This window comes from Melanotaenia boesemani, chromosome 8 (genome assembly GCF_017639745.1).
Source record: "Melanotaenia boesemani isolate fMelBoe1 chromosome 8, fMelBoe1.pri, whole genome shotgun sequence".
Classification (NCBI taxonomy): Eukaryota; Metazoa; Chordata; class Actinopteri; order Atheriniformes; family Melanotaeniidae; genus Melanotaenia; species Melanotaenia boesemani.
Window position 1 is genome coordinate 35,133,179 of NC_055689.1, and position 13,118 is coordinate 35,146,296.

The window sequence follows — 13,118 nt, forward strand, 5'->3', positions numbered from 1 at the left end:
TTAAGTTTTTTCTATTAAAGAAAGCGATGGCGTTTCTCTACTGCATTTCATCCTTTTTACAACTGACATGTTCAATCAATGTTACAAAGAAGACACAGACAGACTGGAGCTTTTTCAACTTCAGCATATCGAGTATATGAAAAAAAAATTTAGTTTGTTGAGTATATCATTCCTTTTCGTACAAAAAATAAATAAACAACATAAAATGAAAACAAGCCACCAGGAGTCCATTACCAGGACTGAGTGGACAACCAATCAGAGCTGTTGAACATTAAACCATTTCCTTCTATTTAAAAACCAACTCTTTGGATCCGACTTCAGACAGAAACTGATGAACCTCCAGCAGTTCTGATGAAAGTCGGGACATGAACAGTCGTGTTGCATTCAGGGTCATGAAGAGGCTGAGCTGAATGAGTTTCTGAGCAGGCGTCATTCACGGTGTGTCTGTGAGTGACTCTGGATCCGGTTCTGTCCGGTTTCCCCGTATCGACCGAAACTTCTTGTTAGTGATGTTTTTACACGGCGTTTGCTCATGAACTTTTCTTTCTGTGTGTTTCAGAGGTAGAATACGAACCCGAATTTTACGAACTGAAGAGCAAAGATGGAAACACCAAGGCATGCCTGGCCACCGGTTTTACAAGACAAAATGGTGCTGAAGATAAAAAGTCCAAGTTGTTCAAAAACACGGAGCCTGGACGGATATCTTCAGATCTCGGCATCTACAACCAAGTGGCTTTAATGGACGGAGACACTGACGAATGCGAAGGTGAGCACGAAGCATTTCACTCAAATTCTCTTCATCACAGGAAAGAAATGATTTTATGATTAGCGGCATTTACGGACGATGGTGAAGATACGAAAACAGAATAATTTAGTTTCTAAACTTAACTTCCTGGTAAATGTTGACAAATATACTAATTCCACCATGTTGGTGAATTGTTGCAGCACTGTTTGGTCTGAATAAAGTTCTGATGTTTGTTCTGTTTGATCTCTTACAAAAACAGGTAAACCTGAAGGAACCGGTGAATCTAAGCCCTGCACGGTTGAACTGGAACCAGGTGTGTGTTAAACCCGGCAGAACATGTGACTTTACGTTTAAAAAGCTGCTTCTGGGTTAACTTTGGTGTTGCTGCTGTTTTCAGATACGATAATCAACACGGCGGCCTTCACCATCCTCGGGCTCAGAGTGATCTTCCTCAAGACCATCGTCTTCAACGTCCTGATGACGCTGCGGCTGTGGATCAGTCATTGTGAGTAAAGACGCCAATAATCTCACTAAGCCTGTAAATGTGAAGCAGGGTTTTATCTGGTTTTATATGGAACTTTCCATATTTATCTAACACGGTAAACAGAAGTACGTTCAGTCACCTGGAACCTACAGATTCTTTATTTATCTGTTAGTTGTGACATGGAAGCGTTAGAGCAGAGCGAGGCCACTCATGTCAGGTGATGGAAAACAAGCACAGTCACGTGTGTTTTTACGTGGCTGGAGCTTCGTAAATCAGGGATACGGATGTGGTTTAAACTTCAAACTTGAAGTTAGCTTGAACCACAAACGCGTATCGTTTTCGTCCGTCTTGTCAAACTCACGTTTTATATAAAAACCACGCTGGATCCTTCCTGTCGGGACCACAGTTTATTTACGAAATGCATCAAGAACACGCTAAACACGAGTACCGAGATTTTATTTTGAACTCTTAATATGTTCTGCATGTGCACGATGATCCCTGACACCGGTTTAACTAAGTTTTTATGGAAACTAAAAATATTTATTAAAAATATATTTTCTGCTTGATCATCACGTTTTTGAGCTATTTGTTCATAAAGAAATTTAAAAAACAATTATTGATTAGAGATGAAGCAACATTAAGCCAATATTCTCAGTTTTGGCTTTTTTCTGGTTCCTGTCCTGAGCAGGAGAGTAACTTACATGGAAGTATTGATCCCATCACACCCTTATTGATCCGATACCAGCTTCAGTTTATCGATACTACTGATTTTAGGATTGACAAGCAAACATAAAACCTTCATTTTTATCAACAGAGAAGTTCTGGATGACTTGTTTGGTTAAATTAAGGTTAAGTAAATTATTATTTATCAGAGACTTTTTCTGAAATAAACAAACTGAAACATAAGAACCAGTCTCAGAGCTCGGTTCCTGACCCGGACTCGGTTTACCGCCTACACATGAAGACATTTAAACTCGTCCGGTTTCTCCTGATCACCTCAGCCACTGATGTGGAGGAGAAAATCCAGGTGATTGTCACAGTTACTATCAAAGCTTTTCTTCATAGACTAAATGATGCATCAGAGGATGTTTAATGGACCGGTGGCTCAGCGGATGCCCACTGTCTGCATGATTATATTTTATTTAGACAATTAAATTTTAAACCTGAAATTAAGACACTAGAATAAAAAAGAAAATCTGTTCATTTAAGAAACATTTTAGTCTTTGGATCGATTAATTTAAGTTTGAAAAGATTTTAATATGTGACGGTTTCACTTGATCTAAATTTTTCATGTTTTTTCTTTCAGAAACTGGTCAGAAAAGTTCGAGAAGACGGTTGACGGGAGACATGGAGGTCGCTGATCTTCACCGTGTACAGATATCATATATTCACCGTTAATACCACAGCGAGGACAGATTAATGCTGCCCTGCGGTTTATGAGCTTTTCGTTATTTTAAAGCAGCTTTTTGTCTTGTTTTTATGAACAAATGAATGTTTCCTCTTTGTGTAAATATGAAAGATGATTTTCTGCTCTGTGTGAAACTTCCTGTTTAAATAAAACTCACAAAAAGACGGAGAGTTTCTGTTTTTATTTACTTTTTTAAACATATTTTTCCTCAGATTATTAATGCCAGTGTTGTCTTTGCCTCTTTAATACAAACTGGACTCTTTAAAATAAACAAACCTGTTATTTAATATGTTAAATCCTAAGATCAGCTACAGTTACAGTAACTCGGTGATCTGGATGTTTAGTGACTTGGTTTAAGTGGTATAGTTTAAATCCTCATTGAGTCCTCTGCACTGCAACAACTCGTCTGACCAAATCTTACAATCTGTTATCTGAAAATTATTAGTCATGCTTTGAGAGTATTTGTCTTTTATTTCATATTTGGTTACTAAGTTCTACAGCTGGTTATTTCAACCACAGTTTAAGATCAAGCAGTATATTTAATATCCAGCTTTAGCTCTGAAAACCTGTTTCACAGCCTCACAGCACCAGTCAGCTCTCCTAATACAAGAAACACCCACTGAAATGAAGATTGAGACAAAAATCCAGAGAAATAATCTGGCAGCGTAGGAAAATTATCACATTTAGATAAGATTTCCTGAATTAAGAAAACGTTTGTAGACTTTAGACAAGTGAGAAAAATCTTACAAGTTGTGAAACATTCATTCCAAGTTTAGAAAAGCTGGAAGCCAAATGACTTTAGAATAAAGTTCTTCATTAAGGAGCTTCTACTATCCTGACAGAGATTCTCTCAGTGTTCCTCCTATTAGAGAGGAAAACTTCCATCAGGACCAGAACCAGGGAGGAAAACTCCATCAAGACCAGGACCAGGGAGGAAAACCTCCATCAAGACCAGAATCAGGGAGGAAAACCTCCATCAGGACCAGAACCAGGGAGGAAAATCTCCATCAGGACCAGAACCAGGGAGGACAACCTCCATCAAGACCAGAACCTAGGAGGAAAACCTCCATCAAGACCAGGACCAGGGAGGAAAACCTCCATCAAGACCAGAATCAGGGAGGAAAACCTCCATCAGGACCAGAACCAGGGAGGAAAATCTCCATTAGGACCAGAACCAGGGAGGAAAACCTCCATCAGGACCAGAACCAGGGAGGAAAACCTCCATCAAGATCAGAACCTAGGAGAAAAACCTCCATCAGGACAAGGACCAGGGAGGAAAATCTCCATCAGGACCAGAACCAGGGAGGAAAACCTCCATCAGGACCAGAACCAGGGAGGAAAATCTCCATTAGGACCAGAACCAGGGAGGAAAACCTCCATCAGGACCAGAACCAGGGAGGAAAACCTCCATTAGGACCAGAACCAGGGAGGAAAACCTCCATCAAGACCAGGACCAGGGAGAAAAACCTCCATCAAGACCAGAATCAGGGAGGAAAACCTCCATGAGGACCAGAACCAGGGAGGAAAATCTCCATTAGGACCAGAACCAGGGAGGAAAACCTCCATCAGGACCAGAACCAGGGAGGAAAACCTCCATCAAGACCAGAACCTAGGAGAAAAACCTCCATCAGGACAAGGACCAGGGAGGAAAACCTCCATCAGGACCAGAACCAGGGAGGAAAATCTCCATTAGGACCAGAACCAGGGAGGAAAACCTCCATCAAGACCAGAACCAGGGAGGAAAACCTCCATAGGTGTCTCCAGACCTCTTTTGCTGGTGCTCGTGTCCCGGTTTAATCTCAGGAGTTGACCATCCAGCAGTGAGAATAAGATGATGTAACAGTAAGAAGGACAGAAACCAGGTATCTTAGACTAATACATGAATTCATATAATTCAGTTACATGGAAACAAAAGACCCAGTTTGTTCTGAATTCTCCATTTACAATAATTCTGGATGTTCTCTGAAGCCTCTTTCACCTCAATAAAACCGTGCAGAACGGTCTAGTCCACACCTGCACCAGCGTTTCACCTGAGTTACTTACGCTGGCCTACGATGGACAACCACAGGAGGCAGGAAGAGTCACATCTTTCCCCAAGAAAAGAAAACCAGGCTGCCAGAAAAGACCAGAAAGAAGAGAAAGCAGCTGCTTCCTTTCTCTTTCTTTCTTTATTAAGATCCCCATTAGCTTTTGCAAGGCATTAGCTATCAGCCTGACTTTGAGAAGAGATGAGCACACCTGAACCGACCCAGTCGGAGCAGCACAGTGGGATTCATTTAGGGACAAAATAGATGAATCATTATCTGAAGTTCATCAAAGTTATTTCCACTAAATATTTGGCTGGGAGGTCGCAGTAAAGTAAAGATTTATCCATTTCCCAGCGATCAACCATGACGTACTGAGTATCAGTGTATTCCTTAAAATCCCGGCATCGTGAAGATACAGCACAGATAAATAACTGAAGGCAACAGACCTAAAAACCACCACGTCAACACCAAGTGATCCTGGGTTAAAATGATCTAATGAAACAGGAAAATATTCCAACTTTAGGCCATAATGAAGGACGAACAAGAGTCTGGTTATTATGGCTGTCGGTGCACGAGTCACATTTAAATTACTTTAGCTTGAAAAATGGATATTTCCTAATAATGACGATGTCATAATAGTTTAATTACCTAATTTAATAAAATCAACAATAAAAAGTTTTCATGTGGTTCCTCCACCAGAAACGTGTTCTTCCTGCATGTTATAGACACGGTGTAGAAGATCACAGTCAGGCAGCAGGTTCAATACACACCATGACTCAGCAACATTTACTGGAGAATAAATTATGAATAAACTATTTTTTTTAGCATTTTTGCTGAATCACTTATAATTTTTTCTGCAAATAAAAATAAATGTGAGTAAAGTCTGAGTACATGACTTTTGTTATGCTGGAATTTCAAAGCAAACCTCCAAATTCATGTAAGAGTTGAAAATGACGTCACTTGACGGCTTTTACCACAATAATCTGATATTTAGTGAAGTTTTTTCTAACTTGAATCCGTATTAGTTTATAGATTTGATTCATGTTTCACTTTTGGTTGACACACAAAAAGAAGAATTTTTCTCCACGTCTATTACAACAATATCATCTTTATTATTATTTGTATTATTTGGTGTTTCGGTTTCAGCAGCAGTTTTTCTGGAAGCAGCCGTAACATTCAGCTTAGCAAAGGTGAGTAAGTGGAACAAAACGCTGCTCAATTTACAAACAAAGCAGCTCTTTATGATAAAAACGTGATCTGAGTGACGGAGACCTGGGCCCAAAGTATAGCAGCGCCCCTGTCCATCACAACCAGGCAGGAAAACCTCCACCAGAACCAGAACCAGGGAGGAAAACCTCCTTCAGAACCAGGGAGGAAAACCTCCATCAGGACCAGAACCAGGGAGGAAAACCTCCTTCAGAACCAGGGAGGAAAACCTCCATCAGGACCAGAACCAGTGAGGAAAACCTCCTTCAGAACCAGGGAGGAAAACCTCCAGCAGAATCACAACCAGGAAGGAAACCTCCAGCAGGACCAGAACCAGGGAGGAAAACCTCCATTAGGGCCAGAACCAGGGAGGAAAACCTCCATCAGGACCAGAACCTGGGAGGAAAACCTCCACCAGAACCAGAACCAGGGAGGAAAACCTTCACCAGAACCAGAACCAGTGAGGAAAACCTTTATCAGAACCAGAACCAGGGAGGAAAATCTCCATCAAGACCAGAACCAGGGAGGAAAACCTCCATCAAGACCAGAACCAGGGAGGAAAACCTCCCTCAGAACCAGAACCAGGGAGGAAAACCTCCACCAGAAAACGAACTATGAAGGGAAACCTCCATCAGAACCAGGAAGAAAAACCTCTATCAGAACCAGAACCAGGGAGGAAAACCTCCCTCAGAACCAGAACCAGGGAGGAAAACCTCCACCAGAACCAGAACCAGGGAGGAAAACCTCCACCAGAAAAAGAACTATGAAGGAAAACCTCCATCAGAACCAGGAAGAAAAACCTCTATCAGAACCAGAACCAGGGAGGAAAACCTCCACCAGAAAAAGAACTATGAAGGAAAACCTCCATCAGAACCAGGAAGAAAAACCTCTATCAGAACCAGAACCAGGGAGGAAAACCTCCCTCAGAACCAGAACCAGGGAGGAAAACCTCCACCAGAACCAGAACCAGGGAGGAAAACCTCCACCAGAAAAAGAACTATGAAGGAAAACCTCCATCAGAACCAGGAAGAAAAACCTCTATCAGAACCAGAACCAGGGAGGAAAACCTCCCTCAGAACCAGAACCAGGGAGGAAAACCTCCACCAGAAAAAGAACTATGAAGGAAAACCTCCATCAGAAACAGGAAGAAAAACCTCTATCAGAACCAGAACCAGGGAGGAAAACCTTCCTCAGAACCAGAACCAGTGAGGAAAACCTCCACCAGAAAAAGAACTAGGAAGGAAAACCTCTATCAGAAACAGGAAGAAAAACCTCTATCAGAACCAGAACCAGGGAGGAAAACCTCTACCAGAACCAGAACCAGTGAGGAAAACCTCCCTCAGAACCAGAACCAGGGAGGAAAATCTCTATCAGAACCAGAACCAGGGAGGAAAATCTCTATCAGAACAAGAACCAGGGAGGAAAATCTCCATCAGAACCAGAACCAGGGAGGAAAACCTCCATCAGAACCAGAACTTGGAAGGAAAACCTCCATCAGAACCAGCATGGCCCGCTGCCTCATATCAGGAGAGATCAAATGAAAGACTGATGCAGATTTATTGGTTGATGAAGATTTAAATAAAGTTCTGCAGTTAGACTCTGATGCTACATCGAACGTGACATGAAGGATGACTGGAAAGGCCCGGAGTGGAGGGTGGGGGGCTCTGAGTGAGGAAGCTTCTGGTGAGTGTCCATCTTGGGAAACTGAAGAAGGTGGAGTTGGGAAGGAGGTGGGATGCATACTGGACAGCAGAACTGGCTAATAAAAAGAAAGACGAGTTGGGCTGGATGTCAGAGGAAGCAGAAAGATGATTGGACCAGAGCAGTGACATCATAATTAATGTGGACGCTTGACAGTGTGAGGAAGGAGGGAGTAACAGGGACAAAGAAAGACTGACATGGATCAGATCTACTCTGCTGAGGTTTCTCTGAAGCTTCATCATTATTCTCTCGACGACACTGAACATTAATAAGTTCTGTTTCCTCTTCAGGATTGTGTGGGCGGAGTTAGATTTGAGTCAGATAAGCCCCGCCCACCTTGATGGAAACGGTATGTTGTAACTTCTACAGAAAACTGAGCTGAACCGAGTTTCAAACCAGACGTGTTAATTATGAAAGCTGAGCTGATGTGATGTTTTCTGTTGGAGTCAAGCTGAAAGCTGCAGGACTGTCACAAACACACATTTCAAACACTCATTTACATCAGTTACAGGAAACACAGACATCAGAGTTTCATTCTGACTGCTGCTGTTGTTCCTGCAGACCAAAGACCGCAGCCTGAGACACTCAGGAATCCTTCACTCATTAAACCTTCCTCACTTCTCTGCACCAGATTCCTTCAATCACTAAACAGGCTTCAGTTTTTTATGAAAAAAATGGATTAAAACACTTTATTTTTATTAGAGGAGAAAGCTTTTCATCACAGAGGAACATCTGTGGCAGCAGCAGGATCTCACACATCTGCAAACAGAAAAGTGGGAAACATCTGAAACTTTCCTGGAAATGTTGTTTCCCATCAGTGACGAGAGGCGTGGCCATTAACAATCAGGAATCAGAAATGGAGAATAAATAACAATAAGGAGTCTCGTAGGGGAGAAGGTGAACATAAACCTGGATCACTGTTTAGGTTTGACAAATATTTTAGTCTTTACTAAATAAATAGATAAATATATCTGTAAAAAGACTTTATTTAATGGTGAAAAAACACATAAACATAACGACACCAGTCAGCCAGAACAACATGGCCTGACTTTGAGTAAATCGTCTCTCTGCTACCAAAGTTGTTCTGATCAGGCCCTTTGTGGACAGAGGACATCTAAAAGTTCTGGAGGGTTCAGTAGCGAAACATCAGGAATGAGTCCCTGTGGGTTATTGGCTGGGCTTTACGTGGATAAAGATCCAGCTTTCCACAGACCCCATCAGACCCCATCAGACTCCATCAGAGTCCATCAGAGTCCATCAGACCCCATCAGACTCCATCAGACTCTACAGACCCCATCAGAACCCTTCAGACCCCATCAGACTCCATCAGACCCCATCAGACCCCATCAGACTCCACAGACCCCATCAGACCCCATCAGACTCCATCAGAGTCCATCAGACCCCATCAGACTCCATCAGACTCTACAGACCCCATCAGAACCCTTCAGACCCCATCAGACTCCATCAGACCCCATCAGACCCCATCAGACTCCACAGACCCCATCAGACCCCATCAGAACCCCTCAGACCCCATCAGACTCCACAGACCCCATCAGACTCCGTCAGACCCCATCAGACTCCATCAGACCCCATCAGAGTCCATCAGACCCCATCAGACTCCATCAGACTCCACAGACCCCATCAGAACCCTTCAGACCCCATTAGACTCCATCAGACCCCATCAGACCCCATCAGACTCCACAGACCCCATCAGAACCCTTCAGACCCCATCAGACCCCATCAGAACCCTTCAGACCCCATCAGACTCCACAGACCCCATCAGACTCCGTCAGAACCCTTCAGACCCCATCAGACCCCATCAGACTCCACAGACCCCATCAGACTCCGTCAGACCCCATCAGACTCCATCAGACCCCATCAGACTCCATCAGACTCCATCAGACCCCATCAGACTCCATCAGACCCCATCAGACCCCATCAGACCCCATCAGACTCCATCAGACTCCATCAGACTCCATCAGACCCCATCAGACTCCATCAGACTCCATCAGACTCCATTAGAGTCACAACCTTTATTTATTCCAGAGAAACAAATAAATGTGAATTCATTAATTTATTGTCTGTAATTATATTTATTTTTTCTGAGCTTTAATCCTGATTTAAATGGACAGATAGCTCATAAAAAAAGTTTGGACATCAGAGTCAAGCTTCCACATTTTTATTATCTTTATATCAGACTTGTAGTTTACTGTCGTCTATGATGAACAGATTAACGGATTTACAGGCTGGTGATGAAGTTCTTCGTGTTTGTTTGTGGCATAAATGATGAGAAAACATTTCCACGTATCAACAGTTTCTTCATGTTTCAGAACAAGCGTCTGATCTCAGTTCAGGTTCACGGATCTGTTTCATGGAAAAACGAGTTTCTGTTCATCTCTAAACTCCTCATCTTCACCTTCTGCCCAGAAAGCTGCCGGGTTTACTGAATTTTAACTAGATATCTTTTAAAAATGTCCCTTTTCAGCCTGTATCTGGTGTAGGTTTTGCATATCTGATGAATTAAATGAGAGCTCTGTAATCAGGGCTTGTGATCTGCAGACCGGCTCAAACCAGCTGCGATTGTCGCTGCAGCTTCCTGTTTGTTCTGCAGCGAGATGCACCACGAAAACACAGATAAGACGATGTGTGGGCGCTCTGAGACTTATGTCTTTGTGAGGACCAGGGCGAGACTTGAAAATGGGGCTTTGGACGGTGTTGTGTGGCTCGGCTTCACTGTGATGACCAGTCAGCTTCTTCTACAGTGTCCAGAAATTTAATTTATTTAAATGTGATGAGAAGATAAATGACAGCAGATGTGACACCATGTTCTCAGGACAAAAGTAAAAGAAATCTGCAGCCTGAAAAACAACAAACGATAATGAGTAAAATAATCCAGGTGACAGAATAAAAATCAACATAACCTCAGAGACGACTCGGTCATCTACACTAAAACAGGAAATAAATCAAAGTATTCTTTCAATCTACAGAATGCAAATGTTTAAACATAAAGCACATCTTCCTGTTTGTGCTTCATGTAGAGACATGTTCAATGATTTCTTGTGAGCCTGGAGGGGGAGATTTACTTCACAGCTCTGGGGAAGAAGATGTCTTTGAGTCTGTTGGTGCAAAGGTTTTATGTTTGTGTACAGTTTCCCAGGAGGAAGCAGTAGAAAGTCTGCTGGCAGGACGGGAGGGATCTGCAGCAATGCAATGCTCTGTAATCCCAGATTAGTTCAGTTTACTGGAAAGTTGTGTGGAGACTCGTTCCTCTAAACCACTTTAGGTTTTACAAATGCTGAAACTGAACAGATTAAGTTGTGTCAGCACAGGTGAGTGTTAGTGGTGGCGGATTGATCTGAATGTCGATAATATCGATGCCAACGTTGGTACTAATATCGATCATAGTTCACAGTAACAGTAATGGAATTATGAAATTAGATGAGTCATATCACAACCAATCATAAACTCTGGTTCATGTTTAACATTTTTTTTAAACGGTTAAAACTGAGACAGAACTGCACGTTCCAACATTTCTAAATGTAAACGTAGCACATGAAGTAAAACACAATTAAAATTTATGGTATAGCACAACAAGTTAAATACAATTTCTGCTGAATCTGCATCTCATGAGCCCTTGTGGTCCAGATATATTGAGTTTTAAAAAGAGCTCCGCCCCCTCTGACAAAGTACACTACATGTTCAGTTATCTTCATTATCAATATCTCACTGCACAATGCTGAAAGCTATTAAAACAACTCATTTGCGTCAGCAATGAGACAGTGTTTGTACAATCCAGGTTTACAGTCTGGCCTTCTTCTGGACCTGGCCAGTATACTGAGACCCGATCTGAGCCATCCCACAATCCCCTGGGCTGTTTTTACCACCAGTCAAGTCCTTTCTGTGTGGTGCTGTCAGCAGCTAGACTGTCAGACAGGATCTCAGTTGTGGTTCTGTAGAAGTTTGCCAGCAGCTGAGCGGAAGAAAAGTCTTTGTTGGGCTTTCTTCACCAAGTAGGAAGTGTTCGGGGACCGGCTCATGTCAAAGTAAGAAAAAAAGGTGCTGAATGATGAATAAAAGTTTAAGATCACAGGGTTTATTTAACAGATGATTAAAGAGTTTCCATCTCAGTCCTAAACAATTTCCTTAGCAGAGGTACAAGAATAATGCAGGATTATTCCCAACAAAGTGCACACATTTAGACAAATCTATTTTTAGACTGTTCGTCGTCTGTCTGCAGCTGGCCTAAGGTCTAATTTATAGTCAGTGTCCATAAAAGCTGAAGGGTTAAAGACAACATGAGTGAAGATAGGTGAAGAAAACACGGACATCCCAGAAGAGTAATGCTGGGTGCTGGACCGAGAAGGTAATATCAGATAAATAAAGTTTGCACAGCAGAAGTTGCTCCTGAAAAATGTAATGTGTGAGATGCTTCGGGCCCTTCTGGTGTGCAGACTTTATCTTAAAAACAAGACAAAACACTCAACAGCTCTAAACCCTGCATGATTCATTTGTGGAAGGCAAGTTGAAACCAAATAACAGCTGGATAAAAAACAAAAAAACAAAAACTATTCTGTTCAATATCTTTCCTGTTAGAGCTGAACTGGGTTGTGAACTGGTTCCACTGTGACACATTTCTCAACTTCTTGATCTTTTCTGTAAATGAAGCAGATAAAATGTCAGAAACATCTGAGTCTTGTTTTTTATGTCAGTACAACAGTAACAACAACATAAACTTCACCGATCAATACATTGTTTAATCAGTTGTTACTTGATGAAATCATACGTGTACTTGTACTTTGAGTGACTGCTAGCTAAAACATGTCGGCCTCTTTCCATGCACACCTGCAGAAACTTTAACATTAACAGCATCATCTGGTGACAGAGGACGAATATTCGCCTTTATGTAGATGACGTCATGCTTTATCTTTGTACGTTTGTAATCTGTTCTTTCCTTTCATTGCAGTTTATAGTTTACAGCTTTCTACCATCTGTAGTCTTTAAAATGACAAATTATAACAAAGTCATAAAGATAAACTTTGATGCTCAAAAGCAGCTCGTTTCTCTTAAATATCCATACTCATTTTAAACTGTGAGGTCAAACTAAAGAATGTTGGTTAAAATTTTCAGTGTTTCCATCAACAGGCCAAAGAAAAACTAAACATGGATGCTGTTCATTTGTCAGAGCAGCACCATAAAGAACCTGATTGTTGTTTAAGTTCAGGTACAGCTTGTTTATGCCTTTCAGGCTGGAAGGAGTTAAACTTCACATGGAGCTGCTTGTTTATAGCTTATGTACAAAGATATGGCTTTTCAATCAGACTACATCATGTATGTTTGATAAAGAATGAGAAACGCATCATGTAAACCTCTGTTTAACTTATCACACCTGCTAAATAACAGAAGATTAAGGTCTGTGTTGTTTTTCATTGCAGAAGACAAATGTACATGCAAATGGTCTAAATAATGTTTCCTTTTGTTTTGACCACACTGGGTCATCCTTAATGATGAAATGAGTACAGAAGATTTTTACCCTTTAAGACAAACAAT

At 41.7% G+C, this 13,118-nt stretch overlaps 1 protein-coding gene and 1 gene segment (V, D, J or C); both read left to right on the forward strand.

Moving 5' to 3' along the window:
* The window catches only part of LOC121645174, a 49,894-nt gene extending 47,098 nt beyond the window's left edge, over positions 1-2,796 (forward strand). The window contains 4 exon segments of the C gene segment in view: positions 560-766; positions 1,005-1,058; positions 1,143-1,250; positions 2,536-2,796. Of these exon segments, the coding sequence occupies positions 560-766; positions 1,005-1,058; positions 1,143-1,250; positions 2,536-2,537 (371 nt within the window).
* LOC121645098 (zinc finger protein 420-like) overlaps positions 1-13,118 on the forward strand; it is a 1,096,702-nt gene that overhangs the window by 1,006,835 nt on the left and 76,749 nt on the right. The gene's annotated exons all lie outside the window — the stretch shown is intronic.